The sequence below is a fragment of the Silurus aristotelis genome (genome assembly GCF_946808225.1).
Source record: "Silurus aristotelis genome assembly, chromosome: 20".
Lineage (NCBI taxonomy): Eukaryota > Metazoa > Chordata > Actinopteri > Siluriformes > Siluridae > Silurus > Silurus aristotelis.
In genome coordinates, this window is record NC_139593.1 from 7,124,238 (window position 1) to 7,147,251 (window position 23,014).

The window sequence follows — 23,014 nt, forward strand, 5'->3', positions numbered from 1 at the left end:
TGTTGAGAGCTACAGATCAGGATAGGGGTAATAAAAGAATGTCCGGAACATTAGATGTATCTGTCATGTCAGTGACGGAAACAGCATTGAACTCCAATGCCCAGATTACACTGAGGTGTAACACATGGCCCACCAAAGACTTACAGCCATTGCGGACACACTCTTGTTCACGTTCACTACTGATTGCACACGCCTGGACTCAATTTGTTGCACATCCACACAAGCATCCCGACTTCACACTCACTTTATGAAGTCTGCTCTGTGTTGTTTGATACCGGTCGTTCAATTGCTTTTCTGGTTCTGGATCTCATTTTCTGGTTTCCTCCACTTTCATCTGCATCAGTCTATATTGTTTGTGAATCTTGGACACCATGAAGGTTAACAAATAGGAAAAAATGCAGCACCACACTGACATCACTGACATGAACAGAAAAGCAAAAACTAACCAGGAAGGCTGCCAAGAGAACTACAACAACATTAAAGAAGTCGCAGGAATTCCTGACAAGTACTTATTACTCTTTGCTCGTTTAATGTCCAGGCTATGGGATATAGACAGATGTCCTTTCTCACAAAAAAAAATTCAAGCATGACTGAATCACCCCGAATCACCCTGAATCATGCCAATACATGCATGCCACTTCATCATTTCGAAAGGTATGTTTGGTGCAAAAAACCCCAAAACAAAGACCCCGTTAGAAATTAGGGCTGTTTTTCTTCAGCCAGGACTGGAGCTTTTATCAACGTAGATTTTAATCAATAGCTACAAATACCAGCCATTTTTTTGTGCCAAACCTTCAGGTGCCTGCTAATAAGCAGAAGCTGGTAAGGAATCTTACATTTTAGAATACAAATGATCCAAAGCAAACATTCAAATCAACACAGCAATGCACATCAGCGTTTTTGACCGGCTCCCAATCCTGATTTAAACAAAATGTTTGATATGAAAATATTCCTAAAATCCTATTGGTTTAGGGGTGTGCACTTATGCTTATAACTAGGTTATTGGTTTTTTTTGGTTTTATTCTTATTTTTCCTCCTATTTTTTTTCTAATATTGTCCTCTTAAGTATTCTCCTTTAAATTATTTACATATAGGGTAAAGAAGTTTGATTTTATATCTATTGTACATCATTTAATGATAAGAATTATCAGATTATATTTTAGATGTTTTATGACAGTTTTATTATAGGATATAATTATTAATTACTATATTAAGGATATAATTATTTAACATTAGTCTCCAGTGTCCACTGTTTCTGGTTTACATTTTGCATTTATTTTGTTAAAAAAGAATGACCTTTAATAAATCAAAAATCCTTATTATTGGCTAATTACAGTATAAAAGAGTTAAATACTTTCTATATTTCGCTACAAAAAAATATAATTTAATAATATCTTATATAATATAATCAATCTTGGGGTTGTAACAGTAACTCACATCACCCAGGTCTATAACAGCATCTTTTAAAAGAATATATTTTATTGAACTCATTGTTCCAGGATATTATATTAATACCCTGAGTTATCCCATAATTTTGACCTTATAACTACTTTCAACTTACATAAAGGGATATTATGCTAAAAGGAAAAAATCCCGAAACAGCAACTAACATGTTATAAATGAAATAATGTGAAATAAAGTGGATTTCTGACCTGAAATGTCATTTTCGGCATGAACATGTATAAGTACCTGCTAATTTCCACAGAACGATCTGATATTTGTGCTGTTTATCAGGTTTATTCATAAATCTCCACCGACAAAGTAAATATTTCCATGCAGTTGGACTCTGCAATCAAAGCATAGGAAGCAGCACAAGTCATCATCATTTGTGTCGGTTGTAGTTTGTTTGTGGAGACAATAAACTGAACCTGTTTGTTCCTGTTATAAATATTTAGGCTGAATCATCAATATTATTCAACGACTTTTACTCAATTTCTCAAGTCTTTCACATGTAAAGCTATGATCCACTGATAAGACCCTTGACCTTATACATTTAGCACCATTTGCCCTTCAGTATATATATTTTGACCTCATCACTCATCGGGACATTTTCCAAATCCTGCAAGAAAATCCTTCCAGACAGTGTTAGCCGTCAGAAACGCAAGTGTTTCCAAAATATGCTCGGTCTGCTACGCTAAGATCATAGATTTGTGTGCTTTGAAAACTAGCTGTCTGGGGAAAATAAACAGAAAAACTGAAGAGGACAGCAGATGTCAACTGGGAAAAGAGTGTCCTGGGAATTTAACATCTGTCCTGCATGCTCTCTCGCCTTCCATCTTCTGTACATTTACATACAAGTGTTCTACTTTTCCTTCTTCTTGCTGTTGTTGTTGTTCAGCTTAAATTCCCTGTATTGGTTTTGGACAATAAACTCATGCAAGACATTCTTCTTCTATAAACCTGCATAGTCAAGCCCATAGTTATTGGCACGTTTTATGTGTATTTTTGTAATAAATATAAATTAATTAAATGCAATAAGTGAAATTTTACGAAAATGTATACATACACACACACACACACACACACACACACACACACACACACACACACACACACACACACGTGTGTGTGTGTGTGTGTGTGTGTGTGTGTATGTATAAATATAATAAAATATATAAAATAACTGCTGCTGTTCACTTCTTCCCACTTCTTCCCTTATACTGTGTGTGTGTGTGTGTGTGTGTGTGTGTGTGTGTGTGTGTGTGTGTGTATATATATACACACACAGACACAGTATATATAGCTTTGTGGACTAGCCTGCTGGGCCACCAGTGTCAGTGGGTTTTTTGGCCGTCAGCTCCCACGCAGCCTAAAATACCTCCACATGGCCGAAGTCAACATCCATACTATGCACGATGAATGACCCAAATCTAAATTCTGATGAAAACACATATGTGTCGTAAGGCATTTACAGCATATAAAAAGATTGAAAATGGACCTTCACACTAGGACGTCACCAAATGAGTCCAAATGTTGCTCACTTTGAAGGATGAAGCTGGTGAATTCAGTAATGAGGTGATAAAATTGAAACCACTCTGGAAAAAGTCACTATGGAAGCAAATCCCTCACCATATGCACACTGCTGACTCAGCCCGGCAACTCCTAACATTTGGATGCTCCAAACCAAATAAAAGCCAAGTGGTCTGCTAGCACATGTGAAAATGTTGGTAGTTCACATCCACAAGTATACCATCTACTAATTACCAGTGTTTACAAAATACACAATTAAATTTTCCTTCATATTAAGTTATCTCTTTAATTATGATTGAAACTGCTGCATGTTGCATTCTAATTAAGCTGTAATTTCATGTCTAACGCTCATCGCTAGTAAAGAATGCGAACATATAGGAAGCCATCTTGGCAACTTGGGTAGCTGCAGGTCTTTCAGCACAATCAATGCATGTGAGACATTGCATTAATAGCTTACACTGAGTTGTCAGATTATAGGAATAGGCTCTTCTAACCTCCTAACCTTTACCTTACATTTATAGCATTTGGCAGATTCATATTCAGAGCAACTTACATTTATCTCATTTATACAATTGAGTAGGGGTTAAGGGTCTTGCTCAGGGATCCAGGTGTGGCAGTTTGGTTTGGCTGGAATTTGAACTCATGATGTTCAGCTCCAAAGCCCAGTGTCTTAACCACTAAGGCACCACCTCCCATTCTTATATTCAGAGCACCTGCATTCAAACTATTTATTTATGTAATCCAGGACCTTTGTGGCTTAAAAAAAAAGTAATAAAACTCAAATATATATGTACCAGTGAGCACCCCCTGCCTTGCCACCAGCCATGCCCTCGCCAATTTAAATTATTTACCTGTTTTTCTGCTGGTGCTTAATATACAGTATATGTTTAAATACTTAAATTTAGGCAATTTTGCCATGATTATTAAATGTTTAACCTTTTTTATAAATGGATTGCAAATGATTTGTATGGTATGGGAGTAGACTATTGTGGTGAGAGGGCAGGGCCATTAGGGGTGTGGGGGTCTTTGACAGTAGGAATCTTGCCGAAAGCGCCAAAAAGGCTAGAAACCGCCAATGCTGACATTGTTTCCTTTTATTACAAAAAACTAAGTAAAAAGTGATGTGGCAAAACCAGATGTTAGAAATGTTCACTGGCATCAAGAACCTTTTGCCATTTGTGTGTTCTGGGATTTCTAAGGGAAACTCTTACAGAGACACAGAATACGTTTTGCAAAGTTAAGCACATTGGAAATTTGGCTCCCTCAGTCCTTCCATTGCATTGCTGAAGTGTTATGGCTATGCCTTGTACTAATCCTATTGGCCCTAGGTCTAGGATGGCACCAAACATGACAGTGCATGTTGAGTCTATACAAACTGGGAATTTTTTACTCCATGTCCACTTGCTGAATCACGTTTCCATTAGCATTCAGTTAACTCTTATTTCACAAAGGTTTATAGGTTTATAAGGTACAACTCTACATTTATGGTATTTGGCAGGCCCAATCCAGAGTGACTTATAACTGGGCAACTGAGGGTTAAAAACCTTGCTCAAGTGCTCAGCAGTGACATCTTGGTGGTCCCACTGCCAAATCAGGGCTGAGGTCTACTATAAGTGACAATAAATGATGCTATGGGAATTAATTAAAATATCTATCTTCATTTTCTCTTTAATTTATGCAGTACCAAGATACAAATATTTGAGAATCTTTACGTGAAATGATTTTAATGTATTTCTCTGCTGAAAGAGATACGAAGGAGCTAAATCTTTGGTATTATATCTGTTACATAATATTAGTTTGACCCTTTTTATTTACAACAATGAAATAGTATCTAATCTAGAAAGGAGACTGAGGCTGCTAGCTTTAAGCATTGAGGAAATACAATTACTCTATGACCACTTTGTCACAATTCTGGCAGGTCAAAATTTGCAGGTGTGCCCAAGATTCAACAGTCCAGCTCTTGATTGTCTAGGACCAAATCCAATTCAGAAAAAATTAAGCTTTCTTTCACTTTTTGTTGCTGCCTCCAGTTGGAAAAAATCTGTCCTGTGGATGCTCGCACTTTTCAATTTATAGCCTTTCAGCTTTGAGTCTTGGAAAAATTATTACCCACGCTTTAAGCACCATTAACCAGAAGTTTAGGGGAAAGGAAGGGAGTAGGCAAAGTGAACAAAGATTCACTTCATGTGGATTGGAATTAAGCCATGCTATTCATTTGAACAAAGCTCAGATTAGCAACAAACAGCAATCACACAATATGGCCATATGTTAGTTTTGAATGTTTCATTGTCCACCCTTTGTTTTTATGCTAACTATTGGGATTTATCCCAAGTCAGGGTTTCATTTGGTCTCAAGAATGTTCAGTGGGTGTTAGGGCTCTGTGGAGTTCAGGGTTTTGAACAGGCCACTCAAATTGTTTTACACTAAACCTGGCAAACCATGTCTTTCTGTAGCTCAGTTTGTGCAGAGATAAATTGTCAAGCTTTGGGCTTCTTAGTTCCAATGAAGGGAAATAGTAATGTTACAGCAGACAAAGACATGCAATATAATTATTTGCTTACAAAATAGTTTGGGGACCATATTTGGGTGTAAATGTCAAGGGGCCAAAATACAAGGGTGTATGTCTTATTTACACATTAGAGGTAATAAACTGTTATAATTATTTATTCATATGAAAGTGCAAAGTTTCCTGAATAAATGAGCTTTAAATTTAGCAAAAAAAGTGTTTGATTTTTTTTTACAGATGGTAAATTAGTATTGACTATTTTAAGGAACAATGGAATTTGGAAACCATCCTCCAACAAACTACAATTTTATTCCTAATATATATATTCTTAAATAACATTCTTAAAAATGTAGAATACAAAATTGTGTAAAAGCAAATTCATTTGTTAAAAGAAGCATTAAGGAAACTACATAAATGCCTGACTTAAGTAATTTAAGTTCCTTATTCACTAGTTTATTCTTTTGTTGTAGAATTGCCACTTGGCTGTTCTCATTTGACACTATAGAGGTTTGTTATGGTTGGTTTCAAGAAAACTTTAAAATAAGTTGTTTAAAATGGTCTTTATTACAGATATCCAAAATAAAATTAAATCTCAGTACAAGTCTTTGAAGGACAAATAAGTTAAAGCAACATCATAAAAAAAAACAAAAAAACATGTGCCTTTCTTTGGTCAGTTTTACAAAGATGCTGTCAGTATACATATACAATTTTATTCAATTGGCCAACTGGGTGCAACATACAAGTTTAGACAATTTTCACTTTTGAAAAGATTTCTGTTTATAATCTAAAAGGAAGCTCTATAAAACATATTTTTATATATAAAAATGTATAAGAAAATAAATTTCTCATCCAAATCCTTTGTTCAGTTCTTTGTGGACACATATCTAGCCCATGTACTTTAACTAAGCCCAAATGAAGAGTTTTACTGTTTTTTTTACTAAACATAGTGCTCTCCATGGTTAGGGTTTGAATTTCTCCCAGTAAGTCATCAAGGTGTCCAACAGCAAATATAAAAAAAACATTGGCAAAAAAGTATACCTTTATAGGTTTGAGTGTAGGGAAATAAGAATGACTAATGTGTTTAAAAAAAAAATAAAAAATTGAAAGTTTTTTTATTTTCCCATTTAGAATTCAAAACATTAGTTAATGTAGCTGTCTGGTTCAATATCCCTGAATGATTCATATTATTTTCATACTGGAGACATCAGTAATAACCTCTGATTTTTTTTTTTTAAAGATTAAATAAAAAAATATATAGGCCTTATATATACAGTTTGACATAAATTGCCCCTGGCTAAAACCATGAAAAAGGGGTTTCAGTATTTACAAAAAAACCTACACTGAATTGTCAGATTAGTAGCTACTGGGTATTTGGTATGAATGGGATAAGTAGCACAACTCCCTAAATGTTAGCAATAATTGATGTGATAGAAATAACCGACTGACAAAGTGATGACAAGGATTCCACCAACACAGCAGAACATGTCCTGGATTGATAGTAAGTCATGTACACATTGAAAAAATAGCTAGACTAAAGCTATGGATTAGGTGAACCTGACAGATCATTGGGCACGTTTTATATTTATTGCTTCTCAGTACACATGAAGGTATGTACCCTTTGAATCAACCCCAATCACATTTCTAGCTGTGCATCTGTAAAAACCTGTGTCTTTTGGCGTGGGGTTCTGGATTATAAGGAAGCCCTGAGGGTGTATGTACTTGTTTCCAAACAGGCGTGGCTGAGTGCTGACGATTAACCGCGTTCTATCTGGAGTCTCCCATGCCACTTCTGCCTTGGGAATACCACTAGCTATACAATTCAGTTGAACTGCAACTCCTTTTCTGGCATAGGTGGTAGGAGGCGGCCCACTGGAGATTCTTGGTGAATATGCAATTATAGTCACTGGGATTGTTAGCAAGGAGCTTCCATATTCGTTTGCAGCACGGCAAGTGTAAGAGCCCCGGTCGTACACAGAAGCCTGCTGGATCGAAAGAGTACCATTTGATAGAACAGCATAACGACCTGCCCGTTGAGCTTGGTTCAGAACAACTCCACTTGGCAAAGTCCATGTAAGACGAACTGAGTCACTAGTAGAGAGACAGTGCAACTGCAGGCTTTCACCATTTATGACACTTACAGGTGAGTTGTACCTGTTATTAATCTCTGGTTTCCGCCCTTGAGTCAGCACCACAGTTCTTTCAACCAGTCCACCAGCATTGCGCCCCAAGCATCGATATGTTCCTGCTTCTGACACAGCTGGGTTAGAAATGACCAAAGTCCCATCAGAACTGTGAAAGAACTTGCTAAATTGGGAGCCGCTCATTATTGGAGAACCACTAGGAAGAACCCAGGTCAACTGTGGTGCTGGGGAACCTTCGACTGAACAATTTAACATCATTGTCCTGCCAACAGTTAGAGACAGAGATTCCGTTTTAGGACTGTTGAGTCTTGGTTTCTCTGTAAAGTCTATCACATCGAGTTGTACCATAAGCCTAGCTTCTCCACCTTCGTTACGTGCAATACAGGTTAGTTTAGCTGTGTCTGTTACCTTTAATGAATGAATATCAAGAGTGCCATTCCTATGGACTGTCATTCGGCTACCATAATAAGGTGCTGGCAGTATGATATTCTTTGGGAAAACCCATAGCACATGAGGAACTGGAGTGCCAGAAGCCTCACAGTGGATCAGTTTCCTTTGATTCTTCATTGCAGAAACTTTCAAAGAGTTTATAGAGCCTCTTAGTCCATTAATAGCAGGAGGTGATACCAGGATTTCCAGCCTGGCCACTTTACGATCTTGCCCTGCACTGTTCCTAGCTAGACATGTGTAGTTCCCACCATCAAAGCGCTGCACTTTATGAATGACCAGTGTTCCATCATTATGGATTAAGTAATTATCGGAAGCAGATGGAATTGCTTTATTTGTTGGAGAAAACCACAATATGTAAGGGTTGGGATCTCCTTTGGCAGCACATTTCAGTGAGGCTGAATCTCCATACATGACCCTGATTACCTCAAAGGTCTTGTTTCTGATCACAGGTACATCTGCCACCACCTTGACATATACTTTCATCTCATCCTTGCCAATCTGGTTCTCAGCATAACATGTATAATCACCTTCCTCATGCACCCCCACATCATTAAAGAATAAAGTGCCGTTGTCAAAAACCACATATCTACTACTTGGACCACCATTGCTGCTGCCAGATTTCCTGAAGCTGTTTACCATAGTGCCATCAGGCAGAGCCCACTGGATCTTCGGGTTTGGCAGACCTGACGCAACACAGTCGACTTTCAAATCACCTCCATACATAACCTTCTGGTTGATCTGTGTCTTCTGCTCAATCTTGGCTGGCTTTGTCATGACCCTGACTTTAAGGGGTACGTAGTCATCTCCCATTTTATTATGTGCAGCACAAAGATAGTCGCCTTCGTCTTTCTCTGTCATGGAGTGGACAGACAGTGACCCATTGGCAAACACCTTGATTCGTGGATCGTAACTGGAAAACAAAAAATTTTGACAAGTGGGTAAACTGTGTAAAGTAACATGAAGTTCCTTCACCATTACACCGACTCAGTTGATTAGGTAAACAGCATTTAATAGCAACAGCTTTTCTCAGGCAGAGTCACACAATAAATCTGACATATGCAACCAGTTAACAGATCAAATATTCACATACATTTCCCCCTGATCTCCCAGATGAAGGTTAGTTTTAAAGTAACCAACAGTTCAATGTTTAAAAGTTTGTGAATGACTCATAATTGTATCTTAATTTAGTAACTTGGTGTTTGGTAATGAAGTGCAACTTTACATCAGCAACACTGACTCGATAACATACAAGCCATTAATAAGAATACAAATGATGGCACCTGTATTCATAGCAACTAGTTTCTAACTAAATAATCATTTGATTGTTAATCATAAATATAATAATATATAATGTCAGGCAGTCATTCATGCAATGGTATGATCCAAAATCATAATCCAACTAAACAGCTACTTCATTTAGGGTACAATATTCAGCAATACAATTTTTATTTATTAATCATTGAAAACTGGCAGCCTGCACATTTCTTTCCTTCACTACCATCTGCTATATGGATCAATTTTCTGTTCTGATCTAAAACATTCTGCGCAATCTACTGAGTAGGCACCAATCAGAGACCGCATTTTTATAATGTCATCATGTAGACTTCTTACAATGTATTTTACAGTAATTTAAAACTACCAAAATACAAAACACTAAAGTTTTTTGATAGAAGTTTGAAGCCATTTTCATCAACCCTCTCAATAACAAATGACAAAATCCTTTTTATATATATATATATATATATATATATATATATATATATATATATATATATATATATATATATATATGTATTTCAAATATGTATTATATATATACATGTATTTCAAATATGTATTATATATATATATATATATATATATATATATATATATATATATATATATATATATATATATATATATATATATAATACATATTTGAAATACATGTATCATAAATACTGCCGATCCATGTTCACACCCACATGGAATCTAGCATGGCCAATTCACCTACGTACATTAGTATTTTTTGGGAGGTTGGTGGAAACCAAATATCCAGGAATATTCAAAATCTGCTCAGACAATAACATATAAAGCCAGAAATTCCAAAGCTGTGCTGTTACTCATTAGACAGATGTAGGTATAAGTGTTTAACAATTTTTTTTTTTTTCTGTAAATGAAATTTTTATTACCTATAATGAGCATCCACCAGCTTTTTGGATGGAGTCCTCCAGATGACCCTGGGCTCTGGATCTCCTGATGCAACACAATCCAGTTGAAGCTTTCCCCCATATATGACATCTGTTTTCTGTGGAGATGAGGCAGTAATCCTGGCTCTGGCTGATGCAATCGACTTTTTCACAGTCAAATTAACAGTTCTGGAAGAAATCCCAACTGCATTAGTAGCCATGCATTCATATTTCCCGGAATTCGCCGGACTAAACCCACGAATATACAGGGTCCCATTGGTAAAAATTAAGAGGTTAAGATCGCTAAGAAATTCTGAAGAATGAAGCTGTACACCATTTGGCAGAGACCATCGTATTGCAGGGGGAGGAGCACCTCTGGCACTGCAGTTCAGGTAGATAGTGGTGCCTTCTGGTAGAGTCATATTCTCATTTTTTAGTTGTTGGATCACTGGAGGTAAAGCAGCAACTGTAAGACGAACTGATATAGAGTCCGCGCCTGCTGCATTGCTAGCAATGCACTTATAAATCCCACGGTCTGTGTATGTAGCAGATTTGATCCGGAGCGTGCCATTTGCTAAAATGAAAACTCGATGCTCATGTGTACCAGGAAAAGAAGCATCAGTATGTAATATTGTCCTGTTAGGGAGCACCCATGTAGTGCGAGGATGAGGATTTCCTTTTGAAAGGCACACAAGGTCAACAGTATCTGCTAGGTTTTTGATTATTTCTTGATAGCGTGGCTGAAACACCCTGGGGTGTTCAGCTAAGACTATCAGAGTGACCACCAATTTGTCTTGTCCATACTGGTTCTGGACACTGCAAAGGTACTGGCCCTGGTCTAATGGAAGAACATTACGAATTGTCAGGGTGCCATTAAGGTGGACTTCAAATCGCTGGATTTTGGTGTTCTGAGTAATGCTGGCTCCTACAAAGGGATATAATGGCATGAATTAGAAGATTGCATACTGGTTCTGATAATAAAACCGAAAGATTATGTGTCCAATTATTGAATCACAATAACAATGACACCAGATATTGAACATTCGACCAGATAGAGGCTAAATATAGCCATAATTTGATATACATGTCTGATTTTGCGATGTTAGAAAGTTCAAGGAACTATTCAGACTATTATTGTAAACATATATTAAACCAGTATATTCATTATTTCCTAATCATTTTCACAAATCTTCAAATATCAAAGGGTGAGGTCTTTATTCATAAAACACTGGAAACTTTTTACCATGTCATTAAAGATCATTGTATCATATCTAATCACCTGATACAGGGCATTCAATCATTTGTTCGAGATATCGATTTAAAATAGAAATACATTCATATTCAGTTTAGCTAAATATGGTAACTATGGGATTTCAAAAATGTATTTCTATTTTAAATCGATATCGTAGAATGCAAATTGGCTGGCTTTTTAAAATAAACACACAGTCAATGCAAACACCAAATTACTAATCCAGAAAAAAAAAAATGATTGTATGCCCTGTATCAGGTGATTGGATATTAACTAATGATCTTTAGTGACATGGTAAAAAGTGTTTTATATACAAGACCTCACCTTTACTATATTCTATATTCGATTGTACTGTATATAAAGTAACATTATGCCATGTATATTTTATTTCTAAGAAAGAACAGCATACCTGTTGAAACCTTTGTCCAGGAGAGTAAAGGTTTAGGCTCTCCTATAGCCGCACAGGGCAGATAGGCATCAGATTCAGCCTGTACTGTCAATGTGGTAAGATTAGTGCTGGAAATCTTCGGTGGTCCTTTTCGAGCTGGGATAACTGGCTTTGGCTGAGAATTATGGACATTGTAGGTGGATGTAGGATGGTGGATAATAGAAGAAGTACTTTTTGGCTGCACAGGAAGGTTTTGTCTTGGAGGAGGAACTTGTGGGATAGCTGAAGGAACCTTCAGTGTGGTTTCTAGTTTTGGCTTTTTGGTGTCTGTGTCAGTGCTGTCTGGTTTAGTATTTTCTAACAAATGTGTTGAATGAAAAACGGATGGTATGTTTCTGTTAGGTGACCTGATACTCTGTTCCGGGTTTAAAAGTCTTTCCCTGTTACTCTCAGGAATATGATTTGGACTGTCAGGTAATCCTAACCTGCCTATAATGGAAGGTATGTTCTGGAAAGGTGTATGCGGGTGGATAACCGGGGGTCTCCATTTCTTTGTTGCTGTTGTAAGCATAGTTGTTGCTGATAATGTCTTTGGTAGTGGTGGTGGTGTTGGAGTAGTAGTAGTTGTTTTCAGGGTGGTGACAGGGGTACTATATGTCTTATCTTCCAACAGAGGTGCAGTGTTTGTATCTGCAATTTCCTTTCTACCTGAGCCTGTTTCTTTTGAAGCACTGTTTAGTTCTGTTGTAGAGACCATGGCAGATTGTTGAGCATTTTGGGAAGTTTCAGGCCTCTCCGATGTAACCTGAGAATCCTCATGAGCCCCCTCATAGATGTTTGCTATCGTCGAAACGCTAGGGATTTCTAAATCATGGCTTGCAGTGATTTCATGCTGGCTTTTTACAGCATATGAGGAGAAAGGTTTAAGTGAGAATTTTGGACTTTCGGAGGACATGTCAAACTTGATCCCTGAGCCGGGGTGTCCTGTAGTAGTGCTTTCCCTTTTTGCCTCTTTGAAATGAATTCCCATCAGGGGATGGAGCCTTGTAATTGTCTCGCGGTCATGGGATGGAGTGTTCTGAATTAAAGGAGGTATTGTTGAAGCAGTTTCTCTGTGTATAGTTGATTGTTCTGTAAAGCCTAAGGATGTTGATGAAGACACTGGCAACATTGTAGTGTTTTGGAAAATATGATCTGGTTTGGCATATACCAGTGTAGGCTCCACTTCCGATTCTTTCTTTTTGACAGAAGTATTAGCAAATTTGGTATTTATGATGCCCCTTAAAATATCTGTCTTCTTTTCATGGCCTGTTTTAGTAAGCATTCCTTGGCTGTCTGTAAATACAACAGTGCTAGTTGGAATTATAGATGTCGCTACTTTTAATTCAGGTGTAGAATTCACCTTGGTGGTCTCAGAAACCATGGTTGAAGTAGTTGGAGTGATATTTATAACATATGGAGATTTGGACAGCTTTAGTTTTGTTCTATTTCTATTAGGCTTTCTTCGCCTACCATTATTTTTACGTCTTGAATTGGACGAGCCCCTGGAGGGAGGCTTAAGATGAGGTGAGGTAGTATGTGCTCTTCTGTTATGTTCTAAAGTGGATTGAACGCTTGGTGCCATAGTGGTAAGCAGTGGGATTTTTGAACTGTCAAGTATCTCTTGTGATAAAGTTTTGTCAGTAAATGAATGAGTCACAAAACAATTGTTTGTGTTTTGTTCTACATAAACAATAGATGTGGTTGATATTGGACTGTGGTCAGATTTTCCTTGATAAACTCCAACCCCAGGCCTTTTTAAATTGCTGTCTTCATAATCACTGCCACTGTCATTTTCATCACCTCTAGCCCTTGGAAGTGCTTCACTTTCTTTGTTATCCAATGTGTGTTTTTGTGTATGTTGTAAAAGGGTTACATATGAAGTAGTGTTCTTAACAGTGCTCACTTCATTCCACTTGGCAATATCTGCATCCCCCACTGAATGAGTAGTAGGCTGTGGACCAATTGTGGTATATGCAATATCAATTAAATCTGAATCTCGGTCGACATCTGGAGCAGCGATTTGGTAGGTTATGTGTATCTGATCTTCAACATCCAGTGGTTTGATATTTAGGCTGACTTCAGTGGTTTGCACTGATGTCTCTGTTGTTGGGTATGCTGCTTCTTGTGGTGTTTTTGTGGTCGCATTAGCTGTAATAGTATCTTGTATTGATCCGTTCGGTATTGACCCTGATTGCATTGTTAAAGCTGTGTCAGAGTGATGTAATGTATTTGTGCTAATTAGACCAGAGCTTACAGTGGTAGTAGTTTTTGCATTTTCACCACTACTGCGGACTTTTGCAAGAATGTTAGCCCAATGCTCTGGATCTATCTGGCCATTTGACACACTGATCCTTCTCCTTGTTTCTGTCAGGTTACTCCTGTTAGTTGCCATAGAGATAGTTCCTCTTCTTGGCAGGGAAGGACGTCTCCACACTTTTCTGGTTGGGTGTCCACCCCTTACAGGAGTATTTTGAATCCTCCTTTTATAAGACGTATTCACTCGTTGAAAAGCTTTTGCTTCAGGCTCTTCATTTTCATTGTCCCCAGATGCCTCCAAATGGTTGTTTATTGGAGCTTTTATTTTGGTTGAGATGCCTTCTGCCGGCTGAGGTCTACTGGAATACTTTCTTATAGGATGTCCTCCAGAGGTCCTTGTCAGTGTTACTTTTGTGGCTAATGTATCCACACCATGTTGAGATTCGGCCACACATTTATAATAACCATTGTCTGAGAGCTGGCTATTGTGAATGGTTAAAGTTCCATTAGAGGCCACAAACATCCTTGATAAATTTGACCATGTGTTTATAATAGTTTTGTCTGGTAAAATCCAATTTATAGCTGGATCAGGAGAACCCAGGGCTACGCAGGGAAGGGAAACAAGCCCACTAGCAACTCCTGCCATAGGTTCAGCCACACCCTCACTTCCAGGAGCTGGAGTAGATGACTCCTCCACTGTCACACGAAAGGGAAGAATGCTTACATCAACCGCCACCATTGCTATGCAGTAATAGACACCTGAGTCTGCATGATCCACAGATGTTATAGCCAACAAACCAGATGGAGACACTGTGATCCTGTTATCACTGCTTCGATATGGGGCCTCAACTTTAGACCCACTGGGCAGCATCCACTTTATTAATGGGTTTCCTGAGCTGTGCACATTACAGTGCATCTGGATTGGGTTGCCGACCACAACAACCTGGGATATTTTAGTGGTGTTTCGGGACTCTATCAAAACCCACTCTCTCCTCTGTTGCCTTTCTTTCTCTGCCTCTACCAGCTCTGTAAGGTGGGTGCTGAGAATGAGTCGAACCCTTGAATTTGTGGACTGAGGTCTGTTTAACTGTAAATTCAACATTGACTGCATTATCCATGCAGGTTGTGCCACCATATTAGCTTTCACACCAGTGAAATAAACAGCATCCAATTCTGCATCTTGGCGATACCTGTAGCTAATATGGGGGTCTTTGCTTAGCATAATCTCTCTCTTCAGGTGAGCAGGTACATCGCTATAATACGCCACAAGTCTCCATAGCTTTTCGTAAGTACCCCTGTCTATTGGGCATTCCAGGTCTAATGACAAGGTGATGTTTGTGTTAATCTGAAACGAGTTAACATGGGTCCAGTTCATTCTGGTCGGCTTGGTCGGGTTGTTCACATGACAATTCAAATCGACTTGGTTTCCGTGTTCGTCTGACAAGCCGAGTGAAACATTTCCAAGAGGTTGACTGAAGTCATCTAATGTCAAAAGTTCACTTGCTGCATCCACAGCAGAGGTTTTGTGCGGGGCACTAATCACAGGACTAGTGCATTTTGGGTTGTCTAGCTCCCAAAGATTTGTTTTCTTTAGTTGTCGGGGAGAAAAACATACAGGGCATAGCTGTCCTTCAGGAAATGCTCTGTCTTTCTTGCACTTGAGCACATCTGATGAGAAAAGACTTCAAGGATTAGCATATAATATAGTAATGCAGTGTATAGTTATCTACGACGTGTTTACATCAGATTAAAGTCGCAGCAATACGAGAATCGTAGTATTTTGAGAAAATTTCTCAAATTTACGAGAATTTCTTTATTACGAGAATAAATAAATATTGTAAGAATAAATTTGAAATTACATAATATATATTTTAAGAATAAAGTTGAAAAGTAGTAGCAGATGGAGAATAAAAATCATATGTCCAGCGTGCTGGTGTTCAATTCCTTCAGGGTTGATTTCTTTGATAATTATCCTCATAGTCTCTTGAGAAACAATGTATCCTCTTCGAATATCATGCAGATGTAACCATCAATATACTTGGACTTGACCACTGCTTGCCGTTTCAGACTGAACAAAAGATTGTCTGATTTTTTCTTCTGAATAAATAAAGTTTGCATTACTACATAACCACTGCAGTGTCGGTCTACTAATTATAACTCGGTGGTTTACTTTAGTCTCGTATTGCTATGACTTTATTCTCAAAATATTTTGACATTATTCTTGTAATTACAACTTTATTCTCCAAAAAGTTCTACTTTATTTTCGTATTGCTATGACTTATTTCTCGTAATAACCTTTATGAGAAATACTTTTTTTTACATGGCACCAAAATGCCATCGTAGTAATCTGCTAAACACATCACTAACATTTACTGCCAATGTTAATCATTTACAGTAAAATAAAAAAAAATAGCATCAAACATCCAACAAGCATCAACATACAACTAATAGATCTCCCATGATCTATAAAGTCTAACATTACCAATTTACCTAATGGCATGCTTTTATAAGATAGGAGGAAACCAGAATGCCCACACGAAACCTACTTGGACATGATAATAACATGTAAAGCTTAAACCCTGTTGCTTTGAGGTAGTGCAGAGATAGTGAGTGGTGGACAGTAACAAGGTAAATTTAATTATTTACTGTACTTAAGTATTTATTTAATGTATCTGCACTTTACTGAAGTATTTCTATTTGGAGAGACTTTTACTTGAACTTCACTACATTTCAAAATCAAATATTTTACTTTTTACTCAACTACATTTTGCGAAATCAATCGTTCCTTTTTATTTATGAGCGGATAAAAACTTAAAGTTCAGAATCAGTTCAACAGCAAGCAGAACATTTAGGGAGCAATAAATGATGGAAGAAACTCCTGACTCGAACTCACCACGACACCCGTGACCTTATTCGCAAGATTTTTTTAAATAGTTGGACTCATGATCATTGTAATAGATATTAAACCGCGTTTGATTAATTTACATCATTCTATTAATAGATTGATGTGCTGAGAGTCACATTAGAGTCTTTTCACATAAACTGAGTTTATGTGAAAGGCAAATACTTTTGTTCTTTGCCTTAAGTAGAAGTTTAAAGGAGCACTTTAACTGGAGTCATATTTTACCTACTGTATCTTTAATTTAACTCAACTACATGGTTTGTGTACTTCATCCACCACTGTGCCTCCCAATCCTTGATTTGCAATCAAATGTATGTAAGAAATTGTCCTGACCTGGTGCATTTGAGCTCCACTTTTTGAACCATTTCATCCTACAGTCACAAATCCAGGGATTCTCATGCAAGAACAAGTTCTCTAGCTGAGGCATCATAGCTAACATCGTTGGTGACAGTGTCGTAAGCCCATTCTCAGACAGGTACAGATTCTTTAGAGTGGACATGGGGAAGTAGTTAAGCACCAAGAACGTTGCAAAAGTGGCTGGATGGAGCTGCTGCAGACGGTTGCCTTCCAACTGAAGCAGACGGAGAGAAGTGAGGCCTTGGAATGCATCCGGGTGTATAAACTCCAGATGGTTATGGTCCAGGTGCAGCCTGGCGAGATTCCAGAGACCATAAAAAGTGTGTCTGCTAATGATCTTCAGCTTGTTGTAGCTCATCTTCATCATCTAAGAGGACACATAGCAGGAACAATACACATTTTTTCAGTATCTATGATTTTGTCCTGATAAAATAAGAATAGGAAAATGAGCCAGGGAAGCGTATTTTTGTTACAATTCACTCACCTGAAGGGATATTAGGTCATGAAATGCTCCACTGGGAATATTATGAATATTATTCCCATGCATAAGGAGGAGTTCTAGCTTTCGCATACCAGCAAAAGAGCTGTCTGTTATTCGGTTTATTGTGTTGAACCTGCAACGGGAACAATTACAGTACACAATCATTCTTCAGAGCTAATAGCTTGTCCATAAAATATTCTGCCTACAAATTTATAAAGGTGAAAAATTTCATCAGCGTTTTAAATCATGACGTGGAATGCTGTGTTGTGTCTTGATTCTGTGTTTAAATCATTTGGGGAGGCAGGTGTGTGCTCATCCAATTCGTTTTGATGAGCCATGAGGAACAGAACAATAGTGGCTTTGTTTGGTATGGTGGCTGAGAGACAGCATTAAACTGAATCCAAAAACAATTTTGAAAGTTCAACAGCACAGGGAAATGTAAAGAAATTGCATCTCTGTGTAAGTAGGGAAAAAGCACCAAAACCAGCTACTAGTTTTTGAATTTTCTTTTCATGTAGTCCTTCTAGGGCAATAAAGCATACAGTAATACCCCATTTATCGCAGTGGTTAAACCCGCGATAAACGGACGCCATGCCAAAAATGCTTTTTTTTTTTGTGTAAGCCTGTCCTCCTACCACACACTTTAAACACACACAGAAAACATCTGCAAAGATATAGCGAGATGAATTTTGTGTAAATTGGTAGAAATACAGTTCACTGTATCACATTTATAGTGAGTACATGTACTCATTATAAATGTTGCGTAGCCTATGCGCAGTTTCTCTGCTTGTTTATTGGTTGGAGTGTCCTATGACTCAAAAAAGAGGCGGAGTTAAAGATACAAGTCACCGCATTCTTTACTTTCTGTATTGTATTAACATTTTACTTCATTTTACAATTAATAATTATATTTTTATTAATACATACGTTTTTTGGTCTATGGCGCTTTCTGTGAGAGACCGGGAAAATCAGCCAAACTAAATAGTTATGTGGAAAATGCAATTCCGCAATAAAACGGGGGAGCGAGATTCCAACCGCGGTAAAGCGGAGGAATAATGTATATTGTAATTCTTCTGTTGCAAATAGTGGACATGGTAGCTTGTGGTGCAAATAGGGGAAGTGGTGCAAATAGGGGTGCAAATAAGTGGAAGTACTGCAAATAGGGGAGGTGGTGCAAATAGGGGAAGTGGTGCAAATAGGGGTGCAAATAAGTGGAAGTACTGCAAATAGGGGAGGTGGTGCAAATAGGGGAAGTGGTGCAAATAAGTGGAAGTACTGCAAATAGGGGAGTTGGTGCAAATAGGGGAAGTGGTGCAAATGGGGGAAGTGGTGCAAATAAGGGAAGTGGTGCAAATTGGGGAAGTGTTGCAAATAAGGGAAGTGGTGCAAATAATGGAAGTGGTGCAAATAAGGGTGCATTTAGGGGAAATGGTGCAAATAAGGGTAGGTAACACAAATAGAGGTGCAAATGGGGCAGTGGTAGCTCAGTGATTAAGATACAAAGATTATGTTGTGGTATTGATTTCTCATAGAAATACATTTGGATAGGTGTATCCAGTGAGACATTAAACAATATTTGGACTAAAAAAATATTGGGACACCAGACTTGTCTAACCACATGTGGTTTCCCCCCAAAATTGGCATCACAAAGTTAGAGCCATACAATTGGATAGGACGTCCTTGGATGTGGTAGCATGACATTTTCCCTTAACTTGAACTAGAGGACCCGAACCTGTTCCAGCATGACAATGCTCCGGTGCACAAAGCCCATTAAGATATGCTTTACATGGGTTGGGGTGGATCTTGAGTGTCCTGCTATAGAACTCTTAGCCCCTACATCAATTCAATTCATTTTTAAATGTGAAGTGCTTTTTTGTCAGCGATAAAAAGGTTGAGATTGCATGAGAAAGAAACCTTGAGATTCAAAAGGGAACCCATCTTCATCTATCTGGGTGACACAGAATGTTCATTCAATACAGTTCCATCATTTTCTTAGATGTGCTATAATGAACGATTAAATGCAAATCTCTTTCATGCAAGGTGTGGTCCTGCGCCATCATAGCATACTGTTGATATTACAGTCCAAATCCATTCCTAAAGATCTTGACATGCTCAGTAAGTTCATGGATCAACCCTATTAAACACGTTCTGGATGAATTGGAACTCTGTTTGCACCCCAGGCATTCTCACCTCACCTACATCAGTAGCTGACCTTACTAACGTGGATGAATGATCACAAATATCCACGCACACCAAAATCTAGCAGAGGAATGGGGTTCTCATAAGAGTTATTAATAAAAGAGGTTATAATAAGGCCAAATGGGGAATAATGTGGAATGAGATTGTACATAAAGCACATATGAATCTTATGGTCAGGTGTCCACAAACTTTTCTCCATTTATTGTGTGTACAATGATGATAATCTGCATTAGAGGGCAGAAGTATTTTTCTATTAGCTACTATGTTCTGGAAAAAGAAAGTGGTGGCAGGAAAAGCAGTCAGTCTTACAGGTGTCTAAAAGCTTGCTGTGGGTTCCTTTATAATAGTTTGATGGGGTTATAAGGTTGCATCCAGTGGGACATAAAAAAATTAATCTTTTAATGCATATTTTTTTTATTTGTCTGGTGCATCACGCTTACCCCAGGTTCATGCGCTCCACGTGTCGGGACACGCCAGCGGGCACCGTGAGCAGGGAGCGAAACGTGCAATGAACCTCTCCGGGCTGCGGGCACGCGCACGGCCGCGGGCAGCCTCGCGCGCTTCTCGCCAGCGCCGCCATCGTCAGCAGAGTCAGCACGCGCGCGACACAGCGGGCCATCTTCAGCTTCACAGCTGCAGCCAGACCTTTACAAACCCGCAACCACGATAATCATCAAGACTGCAACACAAGCAATATGCAAAACAATGCGAATTTTGTGGCAATTTATGCATAAAGTAATATGCAAACAAATAAATAAAAAAAATGTGCAATATATTCATTGCAATTTTTTTTTTTTTTTACATCCATGCATTTTACATACATAAGGGTTCTAGAGCAACAACAAAAAAATTTAAATAAAACAGGAATGAACGACTTACCTTATATGCTATCTTCTATCACAGACGATTCTGTACTAGATTTTAACATGACTTTCATTCATTGTTCTCCTGAAAAGTTCTTTTTTTATCCAAATGACACCGTGCAACAATTAAACAGTGATGAAGAAAAAGCAGAAAAATATCCCAAACGTTTTCATTTACACAGAATTTCTTCAAATATCCCACAATGTTTGTGTATCCAGTCCCTCCAGAAAGACAAATGCATCCACAATGCTATAAATACAAATAAATACGTTCCGTTCAGCTTGGAAATTCCATATAGTCTGTCTGTTTCTTTGCATCTGCTTCTTCATTTAGGTTTTAGAGAACTCCTGAGAGAGGAGGGTTTTTCTGCTAGATGAGTGCGCTTCAGGGATGTGGAGGAGTGGCTGAGCGCGCGCCTTCTGCACGCTCCTTCCTTCCCAAACTCTTCCACTGAGGGCTGGACAACCGGCTGAGTTTCCTCTAACACTGATCCGGTGAGGAAAAGATGCTTCAGTGCAATCAGAAACAATTCACTCACAGTTTCCACTCATGTCAATCAGCCGAGATGGGTTTGGTGTCACAATGTTCTTGAGTTTTTAAACTGGAGATGGGGAAAGGAAACCTATCACTTACTGGGAGCCCAGTGGGTAAGGTTCTGTGCTGGTTCAAGTTTCAGGGGTTTATAGAGAACCAATGTAAAGGTTAAGACCTCCAATCTTAGATAAACATGACATCCCATTATACAACTGCAATACCATGTGGGTTCACATGCAGAAATCATCAACATCTGCTTTGCATTATTATTATTATTATTATTATTATTATTATTATTATTATTATTATTATTATTATTATTATTATTATTATTATTATTGCAGTTTGATGACAAAAAATATATATCTAAATATATATTTATATATAGAATGCTATTTTATAGCATGATTCTAAATTAATCAACACAAAATTTGCTTAAAACTTCCATGTTTCTAAGAAGGGAGCGCAATAGCATTAACAACATCAGTGACCTAATATTAATATATATATATATATATATATATATATATATATATATATATATATATATATATATATATATATATACTGTATTTTGATTTAGTTATTAAATCTGATTAAGTACAGAATGCATGTTGTAACTCATCTAACCGATCGCAGTCTTGTGTTATTTGCGTGACAAGGTGCTGAGGCTTCCTTTTAAATGTCTGAACGTCTCCTTAAGTAAAGTTCAAGCTGGGTTTAAAACCTTGTCATTTAGTTTGCAGCTCTCAATCTCAAACCACACACACACACACACACACACACACACACACACACACACACACACACACACACACACACACACACACACACACACACACTGTTAGTACCTTAACCTATGAAGTTTGTGATCTTTATGAGTCACTGCAGGAGCATTTAGTGGTTCAAAGTAAGCAAACAAGCAAGGTCAAAGGTCGCAGCCTCCCACCCTTGTTCTTGACCAGATCTAACATCATGTGTCACTTCACACAAATAGCACTTCTGCATGAAAACCCCAAGTAGGTGCTGTCATAGTCAACATCGAATACGCCTATGAGGTTCTTAACACACAGTACATCAATTCTGCATTAAAAGTAAATATTATAAAAACTAAAGATAAAACAAGTGCATCTAAAAAGAAAGTTTTTTGGGATCATTGTTACAGCTAAAGCAGGGAAAGCATTTCTTTATATGTATATAATTAATAGTCATTTCCTTTCTAAATAAATAAATAACACTATTTTGTTTTAAATATATAACTTCTGGTCTTGGTGGGGGAGTGGTGGCTCCAGCGGTTAAGGCGCTGGGTTGCCGATCGGAAGGTCTGGGGTTCAAGCCCCGGTATCGCCAAGCTGCCACTCTTGGGCCCTTGAGCAAGGCCCTTAACCCTCTATGCTGCAGGGGTCCTTTACGAGGGAAATATCAAGGTCTGTGACGTGGGGCCGCCTTCCCGTGGGCTCACCACCTGCAGGAGGGACCGTAAGGGACGGTGCTGTGAGGATTG

The 23,014-nt window shown here is 38.0% G+C and overlaps 1 protein-coding gene and 1 long non-coding RNA gene across 3 annotated transcripts in view; one reads left to right on the forward strand and one right to left on the reverse strand.

Moving 5' to 3' along the window:
* LOC310716079 overlaps positions 1-23,014 on the forward strand; it is a 243,664-nt gene that overhangs the window by 57,699 nt on the left and 162,951 nt on the right. The gene's annotated exons all lie outside the window — the stretch shown is intronic.
* mxra5a (matrix-remodelling associated 5a) lies at positions 6,022-21,378 on the reverse strand. Of its 2 annotated transcripts, none has more exons than XM_083522716.1 (7): positions 20,992-21,378; positions 20,553-20,791; positions 17,917-18,046; positions 17,409-17,799; positions 11,897-15,841; positions 10,242-11,163; positions 6,022-8,977 (listed from the first exon to the last, which is right to left on the reverse strand). In XM_083522716.1, the coding sequence occupies exons 2-7, from the start codon at positions 20,729-20,731 to the stop codon at positions 7,069-7,071; spliced, it is 7,476 nt and encodes a 2,491-aa protein (XP_083378842.1). In that variant the 5' UTR covers positions 20,732-20,791; positions 20,992-21,378; the 3' UTR covers positions 6,022-7,068. The 2 variants fall into 2 exon arrangements, with proteins under 2 accessions (XP_083378842.1, XP_083378843.1); XM_083522717.1 differs by having other exon boundaries at positions 20,553-20,757; positions 20,992-21,371.